General features: G+C 38.6%; 2 protein-coding genes across 2 annotated transcripts; both read right to left on the reverse strand.

The window, feature by feature from the left end:
- Positions 1-194: 194 nt before the first annotated feature.
- Positions 195-7530, reverse strand: leng1 (leukocyte receptor cluster (LRC) member 1). Its single transcript, XM_066683416.1, has 5 exons — positions 7002-7530; positions 6215-6397; positions 4687-4881; positions 4467-4579; positions 195-2231 (listed from the first exon to the last, which is right to left on the reverse strand). The coding sequence occupies exons 1-5, from the start codon at positions 7131-7133 to the stop codon at positions 2018-2020; spliced, it is 837 nt and encodes a 278-aa protein (XP_066539513.1). The 5' UTR covers positions 7134-7530; the 3' UTR covers positions 195-2017.
- Positions 7531-8551: 1021 nt separating this feature from the next.
- tmc4 (transmembrane channel-like 4) lies at positions 8552-18542 on the reverse strand. The gene is made up of 16 exons (XM_066682299.1): positions 18497-18542; positions 18179-18365; positions 17086-17234; positions 16694-16867; positions 14715-14800; positions 13973-14118; positions 13203-13350; positions 12728-12886; positions 11857-12011; positions 11132-11258; positions 10617-10714; positions 9942-10125; positions 9643-9773; positions 9139-9294; positions 8926-9004; positions 8552-8788 (listed from the first exon to the last, which is right to left on the reverse strand). Exons 1-16 carry the CDS (start codon positions 18540-18542, stop codon positions 8552-8554), a joined length of 2262 nt encoding a protein of 753 aa, XP_066538396.1.
- Between the last annotated feature and the right edge of the window lie 2918 nt (positions 18543-21460).

Raw genomic sequence — 21460 nt, forward strand, 5'->3', positions numbered from 1 at the left:
ATCAGCATCATCAAATATAATATGTAATATACATAATCATATTCCTAGTGCTGTTAATCATTTAATCATGGATCTGAACAAAATGACAAATAAAATGATTATAGGATGATGCTTAAAGACATGTTCATCAGGCACCAGGATATTTTTAAAAACAGTTATCAAAACTTTGAATACACTACACTGGAATCATTTGAAATAACAGGATTATTTTGTACTTTCAAATAAAATATATTTCACAACAGTAATACAATATTTTTCCCCATGATGATAACATTGCTCATTTCCTTGTTCTCCATAGTCTGTCACAGGTCACAAAATTATGTTTGAACATTTAAATAGTAAAACATATGTCTAAAAATAAATCTTCTTTGTTTACATTTTCATTCCTCATTGTGGTTCACTCAACCAGAGATACACAGGTTTTCTGATATATAATGTAAATGAATAGGCACTTCTCAGAAATATATCTGAACCTATTCCAAGACTACATCCCAGTAAACAATTAGCTGTTGACTCAACGCTGAAATAACGTAATGACTGCCGTCTAATCAACGTTCTCTTAAGGTTGAATATGAAAGTTGAAAAGACGTCCAAACACAGACATTGAAAAGACGACTATTAGACGTATTTTGGACGTCCATTGACGTTATTAATTGGTCCTGAAATAAATTACTTGTACAAAACGCGTTTTGGACGTCCACTAACGTTATCGATTGGTCACCACTTAACTACCTTATTAAGATGGATTTTGGACGTCCATTGACGTTTAAAATATGTCCTTGACGGACATACTTTTAGACATATTTTGAATGTCCAGGGACGTTCCTTGTTTACTGGGATTGGATTTTGAAGGGTTTTCCTTTGAATGTTAAATATAAGCCCTGACTAAGTCCCATGGTCCTCCTCAAATTCTACTCTGTGGTGACATCACGCCATTTGGCACTATAGTGTATGACTGGGCTCAAAAACTGTTGAGTGAATCGGTCTAAACTGGTCTAGTGACTTTTCCAGATGCACTGATTGGAAAGCTGCAATGCCGTGTGTACACATTAACATACACCCATTTTTACCAGCCTGATTGAAAAACTGATTTTGTCAGTTTAGAATCCCATCTTTAAAAGTTATTTGAAAATTTCATTGAGCAGCTTTTTGTGTAGCATGTTTCATGTGGGTGTTGACATTTGTTGTGAGTTTTGGAAATTGCCTGTCACAACTGAAACAGTTTGCTGTGGATGTAAGTAAAAGGGCAGAGACCTGTATATGTTTTCATTAATTGACCCTTCAATGCTCTTGGGCATATTAAATGACATAGTACATCCCAGTCTTTGATGACAGAGAGAAATTACATTATGCTAGCACTGGTTTGGGGAGAACGCTCCTTAAGCCTTGTTTAAAAATTTGCCCTCAGCCTAATGAGTTGAAAAGTTAAGCAACTCACCATGACCAAATCCTTGAATAGCTGTTTATGTTCTATATGATCATAAAGCCACAAGTTCAGACACTTACATTCACAAATATACATTTTTACTGAAGGTGTCAAGTTTCCTTCAGTTTAATAATGTTTACAATAACAAATTTATCACATTTTGTTCACACATCCCAAAATGTGTCTGCACATACAGGCAACACTATGCTAACTTTCCATCCAACAATTACACTCATTTTAAAATAGAGAAAGTCCATGTCATCTTGGTTCACATATATTTGACATATCAAGGTGTAACTCCATAACCCATGGCAGCCGAATCCAACATTATTTCACTGTGGAGAGTGGACTCTCCCTCTCTCATTTGGTTGACAGCATGGTGCTTCAGTATGTGTCTTAACAGCATCTTTTCTCCAATAAGAAAGATACTTGACAGCCAGTTCAGAGGCTTCACAGTCTAGCAACACAGCAACTGGCAGCGTGTGCATCCAGCAATCGATGCCTTTTTTATGATGAACATCTTATAATGCTTTTTGCACTTTGTTCAGTCCAATCCCACTTACTGCACCAGCACATAGACAAATGTGAAAGCTAGTAGAAGCCATACTGATCTCTGTCTCTTCTCTGCCTTTTGCGGGCCAGCTCAGGGAAGTAGGCACTGTTGTATGGCCTGTCTCTGTCCCCTGTTTCCTTCTCTTTTTCCCCCTCTTTAGCCTTGCCATTCCGCTGATCCAACAGTGCTTGCGCTCGTCTCCTCTCATCCGCTTCTCTTTGTAGCCGTTCAGCACGCAGCCTTTCAATTGAGCTGCAAGGAGACAGATTACATTTCTTTAGAGAGGATATGATTGCTTTTTCAATTTAAGACATTAAAAGTATATCTGTCTTGTTGCTGCCTCAACAGCACACTCACATGGGGTGGCAAGCTCAATCACATGCCTGTCCAAGTTTGACGTAATACTTCAAATTAGGATTTTAAAATGGATTTCTATCTGAATAAATAAAGCCAAACTGGTATTAAATTAGGCCAAATATATTAATCAATTCTATAATCTGTTCGATACTAAGAAATGCCACAACATTCTCAGATGACAAAACTAAGCTCTAAACCTTGCCCCCAACCTCTCCAAAACGGGTTAGCGTGACGCCTTGGAAAAACACTTCTGGTTCTCCAAACAACAATTCCTGTCGATGAGATTTGTGAGTCTGAAGAAAGAACATGCTCCTAATGTAAAGGCTCTTTCCAATTTAATGATTCTTCCTATGACTTTTAAATTACGCTGAGAGTCTTTCAGCTTTAAAAATATTCTTCATATTACTATATATTACTTACTTAAACAATTCTCTTTAGAATCATACATTCTCATTTTTTCATTTTCAATCTTATTGTAAGTAAATTAGTTTGGTTTTAAATGTGCTATAAAAATACAATTTACTTATTTATTGGAGAACCAAAAATAGTTTTTCTATAGCATCAGATTAGGAATACTTTTACTTTCTCTTAAATTAATTATTTGTTATAGATTACACAATTCTGCTAACCAATATTTGCTTTAATAAATTAATACCCAGTGTGGTTTGTTTGTATTTGTCATGAAGTTATATTAAATACAGGGGTTGGACAATGAAACTGAAACACCTGGTTTTAGACCACAATAATTTATTAGTATGGTGTAGGGCCTCCTTTTGCGGCCAATACAGCGTCAGTTCGTCTTGGGAATGACATATACAAGTCCTACACAGTGGTCAGAAGGATTTTAAGCCATTCTTCTTGCAGGATAGTGGCCAGGTCACTACGTGATGCTGGTGGAGGAAAACGTTTCCTGAATCGCTCCTCCAAAACACCCCAAAGTGTCTCAATAATATTTAGATCTGGTGACTGTGCAGGCCATGGGAGATGTTCAACTTCACTTTCATGTTCATCAAACCAATCTTTCACCAGTCTTGCTGTGTGTATTGGTGCATTGTCGTCCTGATACACGGCACCACCTTCAGGATACAATGTTTGAACCATTGGATGCACGTGGTCTTACTGATGCAATGTGCAATTAATGATGCAATTTAGCCATGAAACCCCCCACACTAAAATGACAGGTGTTTGAGATTCATTGTCTAACCTCGGTATATATCAGGAAGATACCTGCTGTTAAGTAACACATTTCCAATTTCTTGAAAATTTGGGACATCTTTGTAAAATGCAATAAAAAATAAGAATCTGTGATTTGATCATCTGCTTGAATCTTTTTGTTATTGTTGAAAGTAAAAAGTAAAATCCAATATTTTCACTGACCAACTTGATTGTATTTTCTAAATTTAAACAAACATTATAACTGATGCCTGCAAAAGAATACATGACTCACCACTTTGTGCCAAACTTCAAGTGACAATTGTCAAATTGTTCAAACTGTGATTACATAGAATTTAGGTCTTTCACCATCTATCATAAAATATTTTGAAAATAATCATGAAATCCGATGCTTGCCCATGTATGGCAAGACTGGAAATCACTGCTGAATATGACCTTCATGTACTCAGATGGCATGGCATAAGAAACTGTCTTGCTACTATGATTAATTTAAGGGCTCAGGAGAACTTCAGACAACCAAACATGAGATGAAAGGGACCATCCAGAGTTTTATCAGTTAAAGATGCAAAAGATAATATCAGTTGAGGCATGGAACTGCATCAAAACCATAGTTTGTTGAGCAGCTAAAGTCTGGTATCAAGCAAGAATGGGCACAAATTCCACTTGCCAAATTGCAACAGCCAGTAACCTCTGACCCTAAAGAATTAAAATGTCTGTTTTAAAATTCCTCTGCCCAGAAAGCACTGAAGGCATCAAATATAAATGTGTTTTTATATACAAAATACAGTTAAGTTGGTCACTAAAATCGTTTTAATTATTGTTTGTATGTTGGTAATTTAAAAAAAGCGTATAAACTGAACAATTCACAGACTCTTGTTCTATATTGCATTTTACAAAATGTTGCTGTGTAGGCAAACAGTACATTTTAGGTGGGAAAAGAAGGAAAAAATTCTTCACCTTTCTCCAGTCTTTACCCCTCTCTCTTTCTTTTCTTTCTTCTTATGTTTTTTCTCCTTTCTGTCTTTAACTGCTAGCGCTTTCTTCATATCCATAAGAGGGTCCAATCTCTCCTGTAAGATAAACAGATATCATGCTTCATTTGAATCTGAAAGACAAAAGAAAAACACCAGGATGGCCAAAAGCAAAGGGAAAATATGAAAATAACGATTGGGTATACCTTCAACTTCTTCTCTTTCTTTGCCCTCTCCTCTTCAGTTATGCTCTTCCTTTTGTCCTTATCCTTTCCTACTTTATTCTCCTCTTTATCATCCTCTTGATCCTTTTCTCTCTGTTTCAGATACCAGGGTGTGGCCTCAGTTCCAGGTGCAGGACCAAGAGACACTAAAAGCCCAATGGCACGCTCCTGTTTCTCCTGATGGATAGGCAAAAGAGATTAAATGAATAAATCCAACAGTGAATTAAAATTTTCTGTTAATGTACATGTGCATTCAATTTTACCTCCAACATGTTTCTAGTTAAATATGGTCTGGGAGAGTATGTCATATTGTAAAAAATCTGGTGAAACAGGATCGCTTCTCAGTTTTTTTATGATGACAATGAAGGAGGAAACAGATGGCCATTTTGACTCAGAGGCTTTCTGTCACATCACAAACATAACAGTCATAAGTGTCACCTTTGAAATGCCAGAAGCATAAGAGAAATCCAGATGTGGATTTTTAAAGTAATACTATGTAAGAAATGCCTTTTTTCCTCCTTGCTGAGCTTAATTAACACACAACCACAAACACACCTAAGTCAAGGCATATTTAGCAAATCTGGGGGGTACGTTTGCTATTATAACCTCACAGAAAACAACAGAAAGCACTTATTACCAGATTCAATGCCTAATGCTAAAAAGTAAAGTAATCCAGCTAAAGTTAGCAGGCGCTAACACTGGCCCTCGTTCATCGGGAACTTGATAATAACACTCTGTCATCAACAAAGTTTGGGTTCCACTCTGACCATTATAACCACACAGCAACTACAGAAAAGCACTTATTACCAGAATCGATGACTAACGCTTCACTAACACTTCACTAATCTGGCTAAAGTTAGCAGCAGCAAACCCTGCTCAGTTACTCTCAAAAACCTGATAATAACGCCTTCTTCAACAAAACTCACTAACACTACAATACATGAATTGAGTGCACTAACATGTAACCGACTACTCCAAGAAGAAATATCTGTCTTTTGTCTTCATGTCTGTTTCACCTCACTAGCCTACACAGCTCAAAAGTCACTTAATACTAACTATTCTACTGCCTCCTGCTTGCTCCATCTCTGGTAATGTCAGTACTGGGAAAACCAATCTAGATTTTTCTTGTAGCGAGGTAAACACATGTGGGTTATGTGCCATAAATCATTACACCTTTCTCATAAGAGACCTGCAACCTGTGGTTCTGAAGTTGCATGGACAATTATTTTAGGGGAGCAGCCCCGGGAGCAGTAAAAAAGGCATTATCACCCTATCAGAGGTCAGAGGAGCCTCACAATAATTTTCTGAAGCTGTTATTTAACTGTAAAAGTTTTACAGTGTTCCTTTAAGAGGCAAACAAAATAAGTGAAGGAAAACTAGTGAGTGCTTTAGCAGCACCCCAGCCTGCAAAGGCAGCACAATAAGTGAGAAGTAATATAGATCTAAAATAAAAATTCATGACTCTGTGCATGCATGGAAGTACATTCATTTTTTATTATGCAGGCTTTACCTTCTCTTCCTTTTTCTCTTTGAGGTATTCTGCATTGCCTTTCTTTTCTGAAGACTCCTCCAAAGGAAATAAGTTGAGATGTTCAATCGCGCCTGAACCTCCGCTCTGCTCTCCCTCCTCTCTGTAGTCTTCTTGCTGCTTGAGGGCTGCGCGGGACTTCCTCCTCAGATACTCTGTTCGAGCCTGTGGGAAAAGAAAAAGAGAGTAGCGACACAACAGTGACTCCTCTTCTCGTCTGTGTGCTGCAATGCACTCAGTTTGATTATGAAAAAAGTCTTAAACTGTAAAAGTTTTTATTTTATTTTGGAAAACAGACTTTGTGGACACCTTCATTGGTTACAATAGTCTTTTCCCCTGAACTGTATATCCACAATAAAATAGCATTAGTTTAGTTCATTTGGGCTTCTCTTTATTTGCTATCCAATTATGGCTTTGTCGGCACCACAGTTTAATGCATTTATATTTTCATGTCCTACTTGTTTTAGATGCAAAAAAGCACCTCATGAAACTGGCTTGGTACTCACTAAATCATCATCCTCTTTTAGGATGTTCCCTTTATCCATTAACCCTGTCTTAATTGTAAATTCTCACCTCTATAGTATTTATTGTTTGTTGTTATTGCACATGTTTGCACATGTACACTTTGTGTGAGTTGTTTATGTAGTATCTTGGTCCTGGAGAAACCTTTTGTACCGAACACACTGTACATAATTGAAACAACGATAAAAAAAAACACTTGACTTTACTGTTGGCGCTGCACAAACTACGACACTGTCGCCATGGATACCTCTTGCTCCGCGCGCTCCACTCGCCTTTGGACCTCTCGTTCTTCTTCAGCGGCTTGAGCTTCATCCCGCCGCACGCGAGCTATGTTGTCCTTGTTGCGCACATGCCAGCTCTTCTTCGGCAGGATGTTCATGACTGTGTCTTAAAACGACAACCCAACCTACTCACTGATTTAACGCTACTGCTTCAAATAATGTCGTTTAAATCTTTGTTTATATGCTTAGACTGCTCGGATAAACTTTACCGTGTCACCGGTGTCATGTTTTGTTGTTAATGTAGTCTTCTGATTTATTGTTCATTACCAAAACAAACTTAAGCTAAGCTAAACGCTCTCTCGGGTCCTGACTCTGTGATTATGAATATATTTCAGCATTCGCATCCCATTCACTACGACGTTCTTCGCCCCTTAAACCCCAGGCAGTGGTCATTCAGCTTTAATCAATATAGAACTTAAAAGAAACGCATTTAAATCCCTTTCACGAAGTCTCGGTGCAGCATCACCACTAGTAAACCCTGCGGCAGGACGTCATACGAATCACGTCATCACGCAAATAACGTACTCTGTATTTACACGTAATGAGCACGTGAGGGCGCACCTGAGCGGGTCACTCCAACAGTTTTGAATATTTTAATGAATTTTATTTTTCGCTGTGATTTATTATTAAAGAAAGGGTCCTAAGCATACATTGATGTAAAATGTAAACAATACAAACTATTATTTACATGTTATTTTGTCATGGCTTTATTAAGAATTTTAATACCAAGGAAAGTAGTAGTCACTATGCAAATTGAACGCTAAAATCAGGAAAAATGTTTACAAACTATTACTCCCTGTACCTTAATTTTTCTCTTGTTTGTGTTTTAATTTTCAGCATTTCAATGTAATTTGACCCTATTGTCATTAACAAAGAGAAAAAAAACCTGTGGTTACAGACAATGAATGAATTGTCATCATCATCACCATTTTTCCTGCTTATCCATTTCAGGGTCACAGTTGAATGAATTGTGAATTAAAGTATTGATGTAGTAAGTCTCTGAACTGACTGCAGTGGATTAAATATTGTACTAAACAAGAGCAGAAAGAAGGTTTTGATGTAAACCAGGATTAATTATCACACAGCTTGAGCGAGAATTCACCTTGATTAGTGGGGACTGACGAAGAATACAGAAAACCAAACAACTAATCTGGCACTAAATATACATATTTATTATTATGTTTATTACATAATGTGTACAATCACAGAGGTAGTTTAACAAAAATAAAGGTCAAAATGATCAAAATCTTCTATTTCTCATTTGTGCAAATGTGCATCTAAGGAAATACATGCCTTGTCTCTACATTTATGCTACAAACATATGTATATGAATCTCTGAGAATATGTATGTAAGTTTTGGTCCAAAAGAAATTAAACAAAATGATTTATGATACCATGATGCTGATGGAGTTTTTATGGCACTCAAATGTGCACCTCATTGCATTGGGTCATTCCGGTTCTGATGAACAGGCTGAGAAAGTTCTAGTGTAGTCTGTAAACAAGTCTGAGCCATGGGTTATTCTTTTCTGTACCGTACACCATGACTCTCATAGTCATCTGAGAAAAATGCACTTGGATGTGTCATCTCCTCATCAGGATCAAATGCCAGATTATGTTGCTCCCCCCAGTGTTGGGCAGTGTCCCACTGAGGTTTGCTTTCGCTCCAGGGCTCCTGTGGTTCTTGCTCTTCTTTTAAAAGTGTTGCACTTATCTCTTTGATTTGTTTGACCAGAAACTGTTTATCTCGCCCTTCCTGTGTAAGATGTACATAAATACAGAGTGAATATACAGGTGTATATACAGGTTATATGTTTTAAATATAAAAAACAGTCTGTGAAGGGACAGTACAGATTCAGACTGTAGAGAAGGACTGCTACTTGTGTGACTCACCATTTTACGCTGGTTTTTCAGCAGAGTTACTGTTTTCCCGTGAACTGAGGCAAGTGCAGCAGTGTAACACATAAACACACTGAAGGAGAGGAAGCACCCCATCCATTAATTCATCACACATTACTTTACAATTAACCCATTACTAACACACACACACACACACACACACACACACATCCAATAAAAGTCATCCATTCTGATTAGAGCACTGACCAGGAGGAAATGAAAAGTGGGATGGAGAACGCCTGAGAGCCAATGTAGAAGAGAAATTCCTGAGTGGTGTTGGAGAGTGAATAGAAGGAGGCAGGAACAACAGTCCACATGGTGGAGGAGAAGCGGAATGGACCACAGCCAAAGGATGGATGGATACTGGTTAAAAGATAGAATTTTTTTAAACTTTTGTATGTATGTATATATGTGTCATACCAGTATATTAATACATATTCATCATATAAACAATAATTGTTCTTAATATGAAAAGACTGATATATTTTATTATTATAGACATATTTTCAGTTTACACTAGGAGAGTTTCTGCACTGTTCAAGACTGCTGTCACTAAAAGAAAAGTATAGTAGTGTGTATAGTGTGTTTGTGTGTGTGTTTTGTCTGCACTGTGGTCTATGTAATGGTCAGAGTGGTGGTTGGTTTGGTGTAGTAATCGGTGTAGTGGTCAGTCTGGTGGTCTGTGTTGTGGTCTGTCAGTGGTGCACTTACTTGGCCACACTGTAAATAAGAACCACACTAGACAAAATCCAGCCAAACAGCAGAACCAAGAAGAAGAAGAAGTTGGAGCTGGTGGAGCGGAATGTCCTGAGAGCAGGACGACAGTTCTGAAATAGAGTGACCTGAGACGAAGAGAAACATCACAAATTCAAACCGTTGCTATTTGGGAAATGAGACATTTTTGTCTGAGTGAATATTTTGTCTCCAGTACCAGTTAATAATGCTGTTGTAAATGCTTATAACTAGTCTTATATGGCTTTCTTTGTATATTGTTGATAATGATTAATTACTTTTTTGCAGTAAAAGATGATGATGAACTTGACTGTGTTAATGAGGGGCAGTAAGGGGCAGAAGAGTGCACCAGTCCACACCACTGTCTGACCATACACCAGGGCCAGGACATTTGGGGGCACCAGAAACTCCTGTCGGCCCACCCACTGTGCCAGCTTACATGAGCAATGGTCTACAATGATCCTGATACACACACACACACACAAACAAAGCTGCGATTAGTGGCTGCACATGTGTTGTATATATAATATATAAAAGTAAATAGACTTAAAGGATATTCAGTCATTTTCTTCAGTGATTCCTCAAGTTATACTGACAAGCAGTGTTTTGGATTTATCTGAGATCCTGTAATAACCCTTTTTTTAAAAAAGCTCCCACCAACCCCCCTACCCAATGTAGGGTGACCCAATATATGGAGCATAAACTAGTTAATGTACAAACTATCAAGCATTTTAATGTCATTCAATGACATTTGCTTTGAAGAGATATAATACAAAGTGATACAGTTCACTTTTGCCACCACAGGCTCTAAAGTGTTCAGTGTCTATTACAATCATTATGTATTATTATACAATTTTGTACCAATACTTAATACACTCTTGTCAGGTCATAACACAGTGAACAGAACCTTACGTCACTGAACTCAATTTGAACTAAGAAACAGACAAACAGACCTGCGAGGAAATTCCACCAAAACCAGCATGACGATGGTAATCAAGAAGTCGAAGAATGTAAGCTTGTACATCTCCTGCCCCACACGTGTCTCCCAGCACTGAGTATGAGTGAAAAATGGAAGGAAGCAGAAAACAATAGAGAAACACCACTAAACATAGACTTTTAGATCTATGAAAACACTAAGTGCAATTTAGCGCTGGGATGTAAAGAAGTGTAAATTTATTCATTCAAGTGATGGAGGATGATTCAGCACATTGATGAGCAACAGTGTTTGTGATATAGAATTAGTCATTCAGAATAACAATCTAATCTCACTCATGCTCCTGATGTTGAATGTAACCAAATCCTCACAGCTTACATTTAAGACAAAAATTAATTTATGGGTATATCATCCTGTTCTTATGATAAATTATGCTTTCATTTACTACAAAAACATAATAAATGTGGCATCTGGATTTTAACTCCATAGTGTAAATAGCGCTAAGGTGGTTTATAAGCACAGTGTGTTGTTTACCTGATACTGAGTGTTGTTGTAACTACAGGGAGTGCAGTCCTCAGTGGAGACATTCCCATTGCAAGTGATCTGCTTCCACAGAGTGTACAGCAGCACAGCTAGACTTACTAAACGCAGAAATACTGCCCTACAGGAGTGACAGAGATGGAGAGAGAGAGAGAGAGAGAGAGAGAGAGAGAGAGAGAGAGAGAGAGAGAGAGAGGGGGAGGCAAGCACAGGTTGGTCAACAGAAAATGTGGGTGGATATGTGAGCAGCAGGGTCATAAACAATGGCCAGGCCACATATACCTTTTTTTCTGAAGGCCATTAGTTAAACTACAGAAACACAAGTGGCACTCAGCCTATTCTGACCAAGGCTGTGCAATTAGCCATAGAGTAGCAGCTCTCCAACAATGATGACCAACAAACATGTCATTGTGCTATGCTATGCAGAAACACAGTATACTTTTTAATGAGTATTTATGAGGATTGCATTGCATTTGGTCACATGAGCAATTGTATAGATAGATACATTTATATAGTACAAATTGTGCTATGGTTGTTTATATGTCGTGTATGCAGTGAATTTTTAAGGCAGATGAAACTCATAATGTTGTCTGTTAAAAGACCTACAACATAATATATCACACAGTGAGTGTAGAAATACATCTCCTATTCAGATCTGATTAGTCTCCTCTGTTGTTTGTGCTGTGGTCAGTGTTGGTGATTAAGACTGCAGATCTAACCGGAGCAGTGCCAGGATGACTGTGTTGCTGGGAGAATATTTCTCTAACACGGCAACCTGGTCACACAGGAAGGGAACCACAAAGTTGCTTGTGGTTATGACAATGGAGGGCAGGTACTCGAGTAGAAGACCCACAATTCCGTCCTGTTGTTGAGACTGAAGAACAGAGTAGAGAGAAATGAAAAAAGCATTAGGTGCATTCTTCTAAATATGGCTTTTTTTGACTGCATCGGTAAAAGAGTGTAATTGATGATAACAACTTTCAAAAAATGTGCTAAACTTATGATAAAATAAAATATTATGTTTTATGTTCTATGGTTTATTATTTATTTATTTTCTTATGTCCACTACTGCCCTAATAATTCCTCCAGTCACAGCTATTTTGTTTATTGTATGAACTGAATGCATGTTCTCATATTCTTTTTTAGGGCGGCACGGTGGTTCAGCATGTAGTTTCACAGTCACACAGTTCCAGGAACCTGGTATTGTGGGTTCCAGTCCCGCTCCAGGTGACTGCCTGTGAGGAGTTTGGTGTGTTCTCCCCGTGCTCCGGTTTCCTCCCACGGTCCAAAAACATATGTTGCTAGATGGATTGACGACTCAAAACTATCCATAGGTGTGAGTGTATGTTGCCCTGTGAAGGATTGAAGCCCCCTCCAGGATGTGTTCCTGCCTTCACTTTACCCCTCCAGTCAGTTTGCCTCCAGGTAGGAGGATAGTGAAAATTCCTTTTTTTATAGTATTACAAATAAAAAAATGTTTGATTGTTGAAACAGAGAAATTATATATATTTTTTGAAAAATATATGTTCATTTTGAATTTGACTTCACAAATATCTGGAAGTGACTCTTGAACTTTTTAGTGCTGCAGACCTGACTGAACTGGGTCGCGTAACCAATGCCGAAGAAAGCTCCTACGATCATGGCCAGCACGACAATTTGTAGAAATATGCGAAAAGACAATAGACACACTGCCTGGGTCAGAGTCAGAGAGGCTGCTTTCTTTTGAAGCCTTTCTTCCTCCAAATCTACCTGTGAAAGGAAGACAGAGAAAGACACACACAAACACAGAGTGAGAGAGAGGGAAAGAGAGAGGGAGAGATCTAATGGAATTGGCTTGTAACTCATTCACTCCCTCACTTACTCACTCACGCTTAACAATATGCTCCACAAGAGGCACTATACAGTGCTTTGCATCAATGAAACTCTGTGTCCTTGTTTTCTAACTGAGGTTCAAACTCATTGCACCACAACCATAGGTTAAAGTATTATCTGAGCTTGCACACTGTTCAAATAATATAGCAGCATGTTATGACCAAGTTTATCTGGTATGTTTCCTTCCTCTCACCTGTAACTGGTAGCGAAGGTTGTTCTGTTTCAGCTTAGTAGCCCGCTCTCCCTGAAGGCCGTAATCCCATCCTGTGAAAACCAACATACTGTAGCCACCTCCAGCCCCTCCACCAACAGCCACCATGATCCGGGTCATACTGCCCATTCTGTTGACCAATAAGAGGCATTTTAACCCTTTCAAGTCTGACAACCCATAATCAGGGTCCAGACTTCTCTTCTTCAATGTCACAAGTTATTTAATTTTATGTAGTGAATTAGAAAATTCATTTTAAAGTCCAGCTTTTTAAACAGCCTTTATACTGACACCTAGTGGGTTTGATGTATTACCGATTTAGTACTAAGCCTGTTTTTAACATGACCACCCTCACGTGACTGATACACAATATGGATTTATTCTGGAACTACAAAGCAATTAAATTTTTTAAATTATACTTATATACCTATATAAGTTGTACTTTAGGATGAAAAAAAATGCAGCTATTTTGGTGGTAACAGTGTCTGATTGCTTCACTAAGTGAAATAAATAAGTCTTAAGCACACAGATTAAGTGATTTTTTATGCAAGAAAGACTAGGAATTAAAAGAAAGATAAGAATTTAGTAAATACCTTCCATGAAATTGTTATGTAAATTCCATAAATAAACTGAAATATTTCTAGTATTTATCATGGTTGCGTACTATAATCAGTGCAGGATTATATTCAGTTAAGATGTATCTTGGCAGTAAAGCAGTTTGTTGGAGTGGGAGATGGTGAGAGCCTCACACTGACCGAATGATGATAGAGCCAAGGCAGAAGAGGAAGTAGAAGGCGGCGGTCAGCAAGTAGGCAAGTGGGACGTTGTAGGAAAAGCCACTGCTGATGACCAAGGTGTTGTTATAGAAACCATAAAACATGTAGGAATACTCCATGAAGCCCTGGCAGGGTGAGAGGTAGAAAGCAGTGAATCACACAATGTCTTTAAAACATCTTAAACCCTTAAGGCCCATGTAAGTGTCCACACTTCTATTTCTCCAGACCCACTTACATTTTAGTCCCATAGTAGTTACGTAATTATAGATCCTAGGAGGTATAACTAAATAATAATAATGAGGTAACAACTGAATAATACTAGGTCCAAAAAAAGCAGAATTCAGGACCACTTCAAACAAAAGCATTGGAAGTTTATTCCTTGTATTTAAAACAAAGAACGAGAGCAGTACATTATGAGTGAGTGTAATTTTACACCCTCTTTACAAATGCACTTTGCTTTCACCCTAAAACTAATTATTAACTTCATCATGCTCTTGCATCTCACTATTTGCAGACTCTGAGCTCACTCTGTTGTCTAATGCAGTTTAATGATGATTGTCTATTTGAAATGTTCAGCAATTTAATATTTCATCATCCCCACCCTGTTCCACCCCCAAACCATCGTGTTTGTAGAGGTCTTTCACGCTGAAGGTCATTTGTGTGTGTAGGGATTAGCATCTGAACACGCAGTTTGTGTGTGTGTGTGTATGTGCATTTATACCGTTCCTGAAAGCAAATCCAGGAAGTAGGTGTAGAACACAGTGAGGACCTGGGAGTTAGGGTTGTACTGTAGACACACATCCACACCTGGACAGATGAGGCAAATAAAAAACACACTCCAGACAGATAAGGAAAGGCAAGGCAAGGCAAGTTTATTTATAGAGCATGTACACAACAATTGTACACATGTACACAAGCAATTCAAAGTGCTTTACAGAGCGATACAGAAAAATTACAGTAGAATTAAAAAAGTAAAAGAAAATAATTTTTTGTCCTAATGTTTTATCTGCTGTGAAAGAGAAAGACCCAAACACTGAAAACAAGTGTAAAATGAAAGGTAAAAACAGAAAAGTTTGCAGTCTTTCTTTGTTTTAGGGGCTGTTTCAAGAATTATTAACACTGGAAAAGCAAGTTTCCAAGCAAGTAGGGACTAACAGGTGTAAACATTGTAGAGCACTGACTGGCTAGAGGGAATCTATCACTTGTAAAATCTCCACCCTACAGTAGGAATCACATACGTTTGTTATACAACTCACAATGGCAGCTATTAAATTACACCATGGTCTTTTGAAGGGTGAAAAGGTGCCTTGAATTGGAGGCTGGTTCAACATAGAACAAAAATATAACAATCTAATGAACTGATGCTAAGCCATGTTCAAGTACCAAGTACCAAAAATAGACTACAGTCGAGTAGAGTAGGTACCATCCAGTGGAAAAAGTGCCAGTAGTACAGTTTCAGTGTACTTGCGGTGCTGAGCTCGGAATATGACAGAGGCTCTATTATGAAACAAATGTGACAGAGACAAATCTAAAATTATTCTCAAATCTAAAATATTCTCATTCTTAAATATAATTTTAGACTTGTCTCTATCATATTGGTTTTAAATCACTGAAAACACTAATTCCAACCTATTAACAGTGAATACAGAAAATAGAATAGTATAATTTTTCCTGTGAGGTTACTGAAATATTTGCCCTAGGATGCAATTGCTCTGCAATTCTACACACTTTAAAATTTATATGAACCCCCCCCCCCCGTAATATCCCAGACTAGGAATTGGACAGGGAGGAATTCATATGGTTTTAAAAGAGTATAATTTCTGAAAGTTAAAAAAGAAGCTTGTAGTTTCTCTTTACTGAAGGTGCTGTACTATAAAGAATACAAAAACAGGTTAATCCAAACTCAGAATTGCTGAATTCAGAAAAAGGAAAATGAAACAGTAAAACCCTGAAAAGCAGGATATAAAGAAACTCAAATAAAACTCAACAGGACCTAAGCAAATAAATCAGGAACTATGCAACGTAATATAAGAAACTAATAAAATACCACCAAAACAAAGGTACTCTTGTTGTAATAAAACAACTTGGAACTACAAACACTCTAAATTTTTCTAATAGGAACACAACAACAACTAGTTATTTTAATCATACACAAGATAAGATGTAAAATATCCTATGCCAATCCACTAAACAATAAAGCTCAGAGCACAAAAATCTACTCTAAGTTGATCTTTGGACCACCTATCTTAAAGTGATATGAAAGTAATATAAAATAAAGTATGGATTAGCGTGTGTCATTAACATACAGAGCAATAGACTGTGCCCTTCTAGGGCTGAGCTTATAGAGGGCATAGCCAGTAAGTGAAATAAATTGACAGTAAGGAATAATACCCTCTCAGGTGTGTAGCATTGTTTGATTAAATGCAACCCAGACAGTGGGCTGAAAACTGATAGAAACTGGCCACTTATGAAGGTATAATTCAAGCTGTGCATTAATGGGCTGTATTCTGTAACTGAACACCAGCAAGAAGGCCTACAAGTGTAGAGTTTGAAATAAAGTGGCATATTGCATATAATTGCTGACAGACAAACCCCCATATCTCTAAATCACCATTTCAGGAGAAGGAAAGACATTTTTTTGCCTTAGGTCAGATTGAAAGGCCATTCCATTCAGACTAAACCCTGAATTTCAAAACAAACCTGTGAGGTTGACGGAAGGCAGGAGGGTTATGCTGCTGGAGCCATTGGAGACAGACTGAAAGACGATGCTGGGGATAATCACAAACCCTGCCATTAGCAGGAAGGACAGGAAATTGAGGATAACAAGAAATCTCAGGAACAGGAAGTAGGATTGGACCCCTCCACCAAAGTGTCCTGCCCAGAGAAAGAGTGATACAGACTTCATAAATGAACTGGACATTGCTTGACCCTTAGATTCAAAATAAATTAGACTTAAATGAAGTTATAGGCCTGGATAATGTGCTAATGAGTTGAATCAGTTGTGTGCAAGAGGTGGGTAAGTGTTCAAGGCCACTGAAACAGACCACTCTTGTTTCAGAGCATTTCTCTTTGTGTTTTTGACCCTATTTCACCTCCAATTTTCTGTGTAGTTTTCCTCCAGATCACCACCTTAGACAACATGTCCTTGGCTTCTTCTCTAAAGCGCCGGAATGCTTTGGACTGATGGACACGCCATGAACCCCACCGGGTCACCACTGGCACTCGCATCTTCTGCACCTGCCTGATATATATACAGAGAGAGAGAGAGAGAGAGAGAGAGAGAGAGAGAGAGAGAGAGTATGAGAAATTGAGTGTGTCTATATGTGTGTGTGTGTGTGTGTGTGTATGTGTGAGTGAGTGAGAGACAAAGAGCGAGTGAGAGACAAAGGGTTAATGCATCATTATTCAGTCATACATCACATAATAGTAGGAGATGATTATTAATAGAAACTAGTGTGAATGCCACTTACTAATGAGCTCTAGTAAATTCCTTAGTTCTGAACTGTAAGTCACCAAATGAAGTATAGGCCCATGTATGGACCCTTGGGATTCAAGGGGTTAAAGAAGTACTTGGAAATCAAATCAACAGGGACACATACCATTTTACCACCAAAGATTTGTCATGGTGCTCATGGTGGAACTGGAACAGATTTCGATTAAACAGTCAACCTTAGCACATGCACACATTTTCACTGGTTTAAGAGAAAACATGTCTAGAACTGGACATTCCCTAACCTGGAGAATTAAGAAGACCAAAGTTTGTTTTAACAGCCCTGAAACAGCCAAGGCAGATTTGAGAAGAATGTAGATGCCAGAAAGTTTAGAATGAAATCCTGGGGAGGATTTCTCATGTGGACCAAATTGACAGAAATGCATTTTATCCTTTGAGAGACCACTGATGATACATTGCTGTCATTTTTGCTGCGGTTCTAGTGCTAGGCCAGAAATACATATAATGTCTATTAACCCAAGCACTGAATAGCTCACCCTGTGGTCAAATAGTTAAATGTGTATGAACATGTATGTGAGCGAATACATGAGTTACAAACCAGTTCCATGAATTTCTTCCCTCCAAAAAACTTTGAATGACAGTAAGTGAAGTCACAGAATGCAGCAAGGGGTTTCCTAAAATACATTGCATTCAACCCTGGATTCATATGAAAATGTGAGGGCATTATACACTACCATATGGCTCTTTTTAGGGCCATGTGAAGAGGCAGTTCTTTGAGGTTGTGAGGCTGATTTGAATCTCCATCCTCACTTTCTTCTGGACGAGAGCTCCAGTCAAACTGGACAGTGTTCACCATCTCAGCCTGGGTAGGATCACCCCGGTGCCTCAGTGAAGACTGGGGGCTGTAGTGGTCATTAAAACCTTTAAACATGAAAAAGAACAAGGCAAATATTTATGAAGGGACCACAATGGAAGCATTACATTATCTGATTAATCTTCTCTGGTAATCTTTCCCAGGGTAATTTTCTCTCCATTTGAACACATAAACTAACCTGTGCATTGGATGAAAGGTTCAAAGACATTTGACATTTGAAGCATCTTGTCCTACCATGAACAAAATCTGATTTCAGTACCGATATGTCAATTTAAACTAATTTATTCATATTCAGGGTTTTGTTAATGGACTAATATAATAAGCTTTCAGTTAAAGACTTGTATATTCCATCATCTTCTTTAATCCCTTCATCCTTATCAGTGGGTCTGGAGCCCATGTGGAATCAGTGGACGTACGTCAGGAACACATCCTGGACAAGGTGCTGGCTTAATGCATTGTCACCACCACCCAGTCACACAAAGCTCTCACAGCCAATCCCTCTTTCAAGAAACTTAAACAGATATAGGAGAATACACCAAACTCTTCACAGGCAGTGATTGGAGGGGAGGCCCCAAGACCTTGGAGCTGTGTGGCAGCTACACAACTTTTGGCATCGCCATGCTGCCCTAAGGGAATTTTAAGTTGTTCATTTTCTTAAGTTTATGGTTAAATGACTCATAAAACATTAGACAGGTATGTGAACACACCCTCTCATGGGGTATATCAGGAAAAGTATCAGCAAATGCACACTGTAAAGAACATTTTGTAAAATGTAAAAGCAAGAATTATCTTGAAGGTTTATTTACCAGATAAATGCAGGAAAAAATCCATTGATTTCACTGAAAAAATAACTGGTTATTTAAAGATTAATCAAGGCCAAAACAGAATAAATAAAGGACCAAAGTGACACTAGACTATTACATACTACAGTACTAAATACCAGAGAGTCAAACTGAAAACAAAGTAGGTAAAACCAGAGTAACCAAAGACCAAAGGGATAGCAAATGAAAGTAAAAGCTAAACAAGAGAAAAAGGACTAAGAAGATCAAATACAAAGGACTAGAAAACATAACAAAAGGTGATACAAAAAAAACCCTCAAGACTAAGGTAAAGCTATGCAAATAATTGTAACCTGAAAGACAGAACAAACCACAAGCATGAAATAAACCCAAAGCAAGCATAAGATGAGATCAATGCAAAGAGTAAGTCAAACACAAATGGGAAATAACCAAAGCGCTAAAACACAGACTACAAAAAAAAAAAAACACAAAAACAAGACACACCTGGACTCCAATTAAGACACGTGACACAAACAAGGGCAGGGAAATCACATGACCAAAACCAAAACCAAAGCAAGGCATGAGGAAAAGAACTGAGAACAATGAAAATGCTTGCAAAACAGTCCATAATTTACACCAGCTTTCTTTTAAATTACGCGCTTTTTGCTAGTACGGCCCACACGGCCCACACCCGTAGAGGCTGAAACGGAGAAGTGAACTCAGAAGTCTTTAGGGGAGAGTTCAGGGTGGCTTATGAATGCGTATGAAACTGGACCCCCTATTTGATAAATAAATTTGAGAAAAGTGTGGAGACAGGGTGGAGGTGGGAGCAAGTTTTAAAACAGCAGGCTCAGTGGGTTTGATAATGGCCAAACACGGCTCCGAATATGGGGATCAGCAGAAATGACCCAGCACGGAGGAGCGAGCTGACGTAGTGAAGCAGTTGAGTCGAGAGCCGTCTCCTGAACTAAATGAAGCAAGTTTGTTCGACGCGGAAATTACGTGAATTTGCGGCGTATATATAGGGCTGAGAGGAGGAGTTTGGGCATGGTCCTACTCCCAAAATTATGTTATTAGATAACTTCAATAATCATTTGGAAAATGAGGATACCAGTGGTTAAAATGCATGTGTAATTTTTACCCATTCTGGCTTAATACAAGATTTTAACTGCTCAAAGCACCATAGTCACCTTTGCTTGATTCTCCTATTCATTATGCTCCTTGTTGACACTGATGCAACCTCATACCATGAGAGATGTTGGCTGTTGAACATGTCTCTTTCCTCATTAGCACAGAAAAAAATTACATCCATTTTATTAAATCAAGCTACAGTGTGGCCTACTGCACAGGTTTCTGACTACAGCACAGGTCTTTTGGACTATCTCAGATGAACTTGGGCCTAGAGAATGCAGTAGTGTTTCCATATATAGTTGATGTGCTCAAAGGTCATGCTTGCTTGCAAAGAGTGAGCCTTCAAATGTTACCAGTTCTACTGATTATTATGGAATGTTTTACAGTTCAAATGTATCTTGAGGATAGCACACAATCACACAGCTTCAGAGGCCTGGGGTTTTTGGTTCAAGCTCCAGGTAACTGTCTGTGAGGAGTTCTCCCTGTGTCTGTGTGGGTTTTCTCTGCAGGTGCTTCCGTTTCCTTCCACAGTCCAAAATCGGACATTGGTAGGTTGACTAGCCATGCAACAGTGTCCATAAGTGTGAGTGTGGTGTCCTTTGCTGGAGGGTGTGTTCCTGCCTGGCACCCAGTGATTTTGGATTGTGATGCAGGGGTGAAGTTTAAAATAACAAATTAAAATGACATTGTTCAGCAAAAACAATGAACAAATATCCATTCATTATCTGTAACCGCTTATCCAATTTAGGGTCGCGGGGGGTCCAGAGTCTACCTGGAATCATTGGGCGCAAGGCGGGAATACACCCTGGAGGGGACACCAGTCCTTCACAGGGCAACACAGACACACACACATTCACTCACACCTACGGACACTTTCGAGTCGCCAATCCACCTGCAATGTGTGTTTTTGGACTGTGGGAGGAAACCGGAGCACCCGGAGGAAACCCACACGGACACGGGGAGAACACACCAACTCCTCACAGACAGTCACCCGGAGCGGGAATCGAACCCACAACCTCCAGGCCCCTGGAGCTGTGTGACTGCGACACTACCTGCTGCGCCACCGTGCCGCCCATGAACAAATATTTTTTGTGCTTTTTTAGTTTAAAGAAATCTACAGGAAAATTAATATATTACATATTCTGGGTTTAATTGCACTTTACTCATTGTTCATGAAAGAGGTATTAGACAGTGGTAATTAAAGTGTCACATGCACGTAAATGGGTTAAGTA

Source organism: Hoplias malabaricus, chromosome 10 (genome assembly GCF_029633855.1).
Source record: "Hoplias malabaricus isolate fHopMal1 chromosome 10, fHopMal1.hap1, whole genome shotgun sequence".
Classification (NCBI taxonomy): Eukaryota; Metazoa; Chordata; class Actinopteri; order Characiformes; family Erythrinidae; genus Hoplias; species Hoplias malabaricus.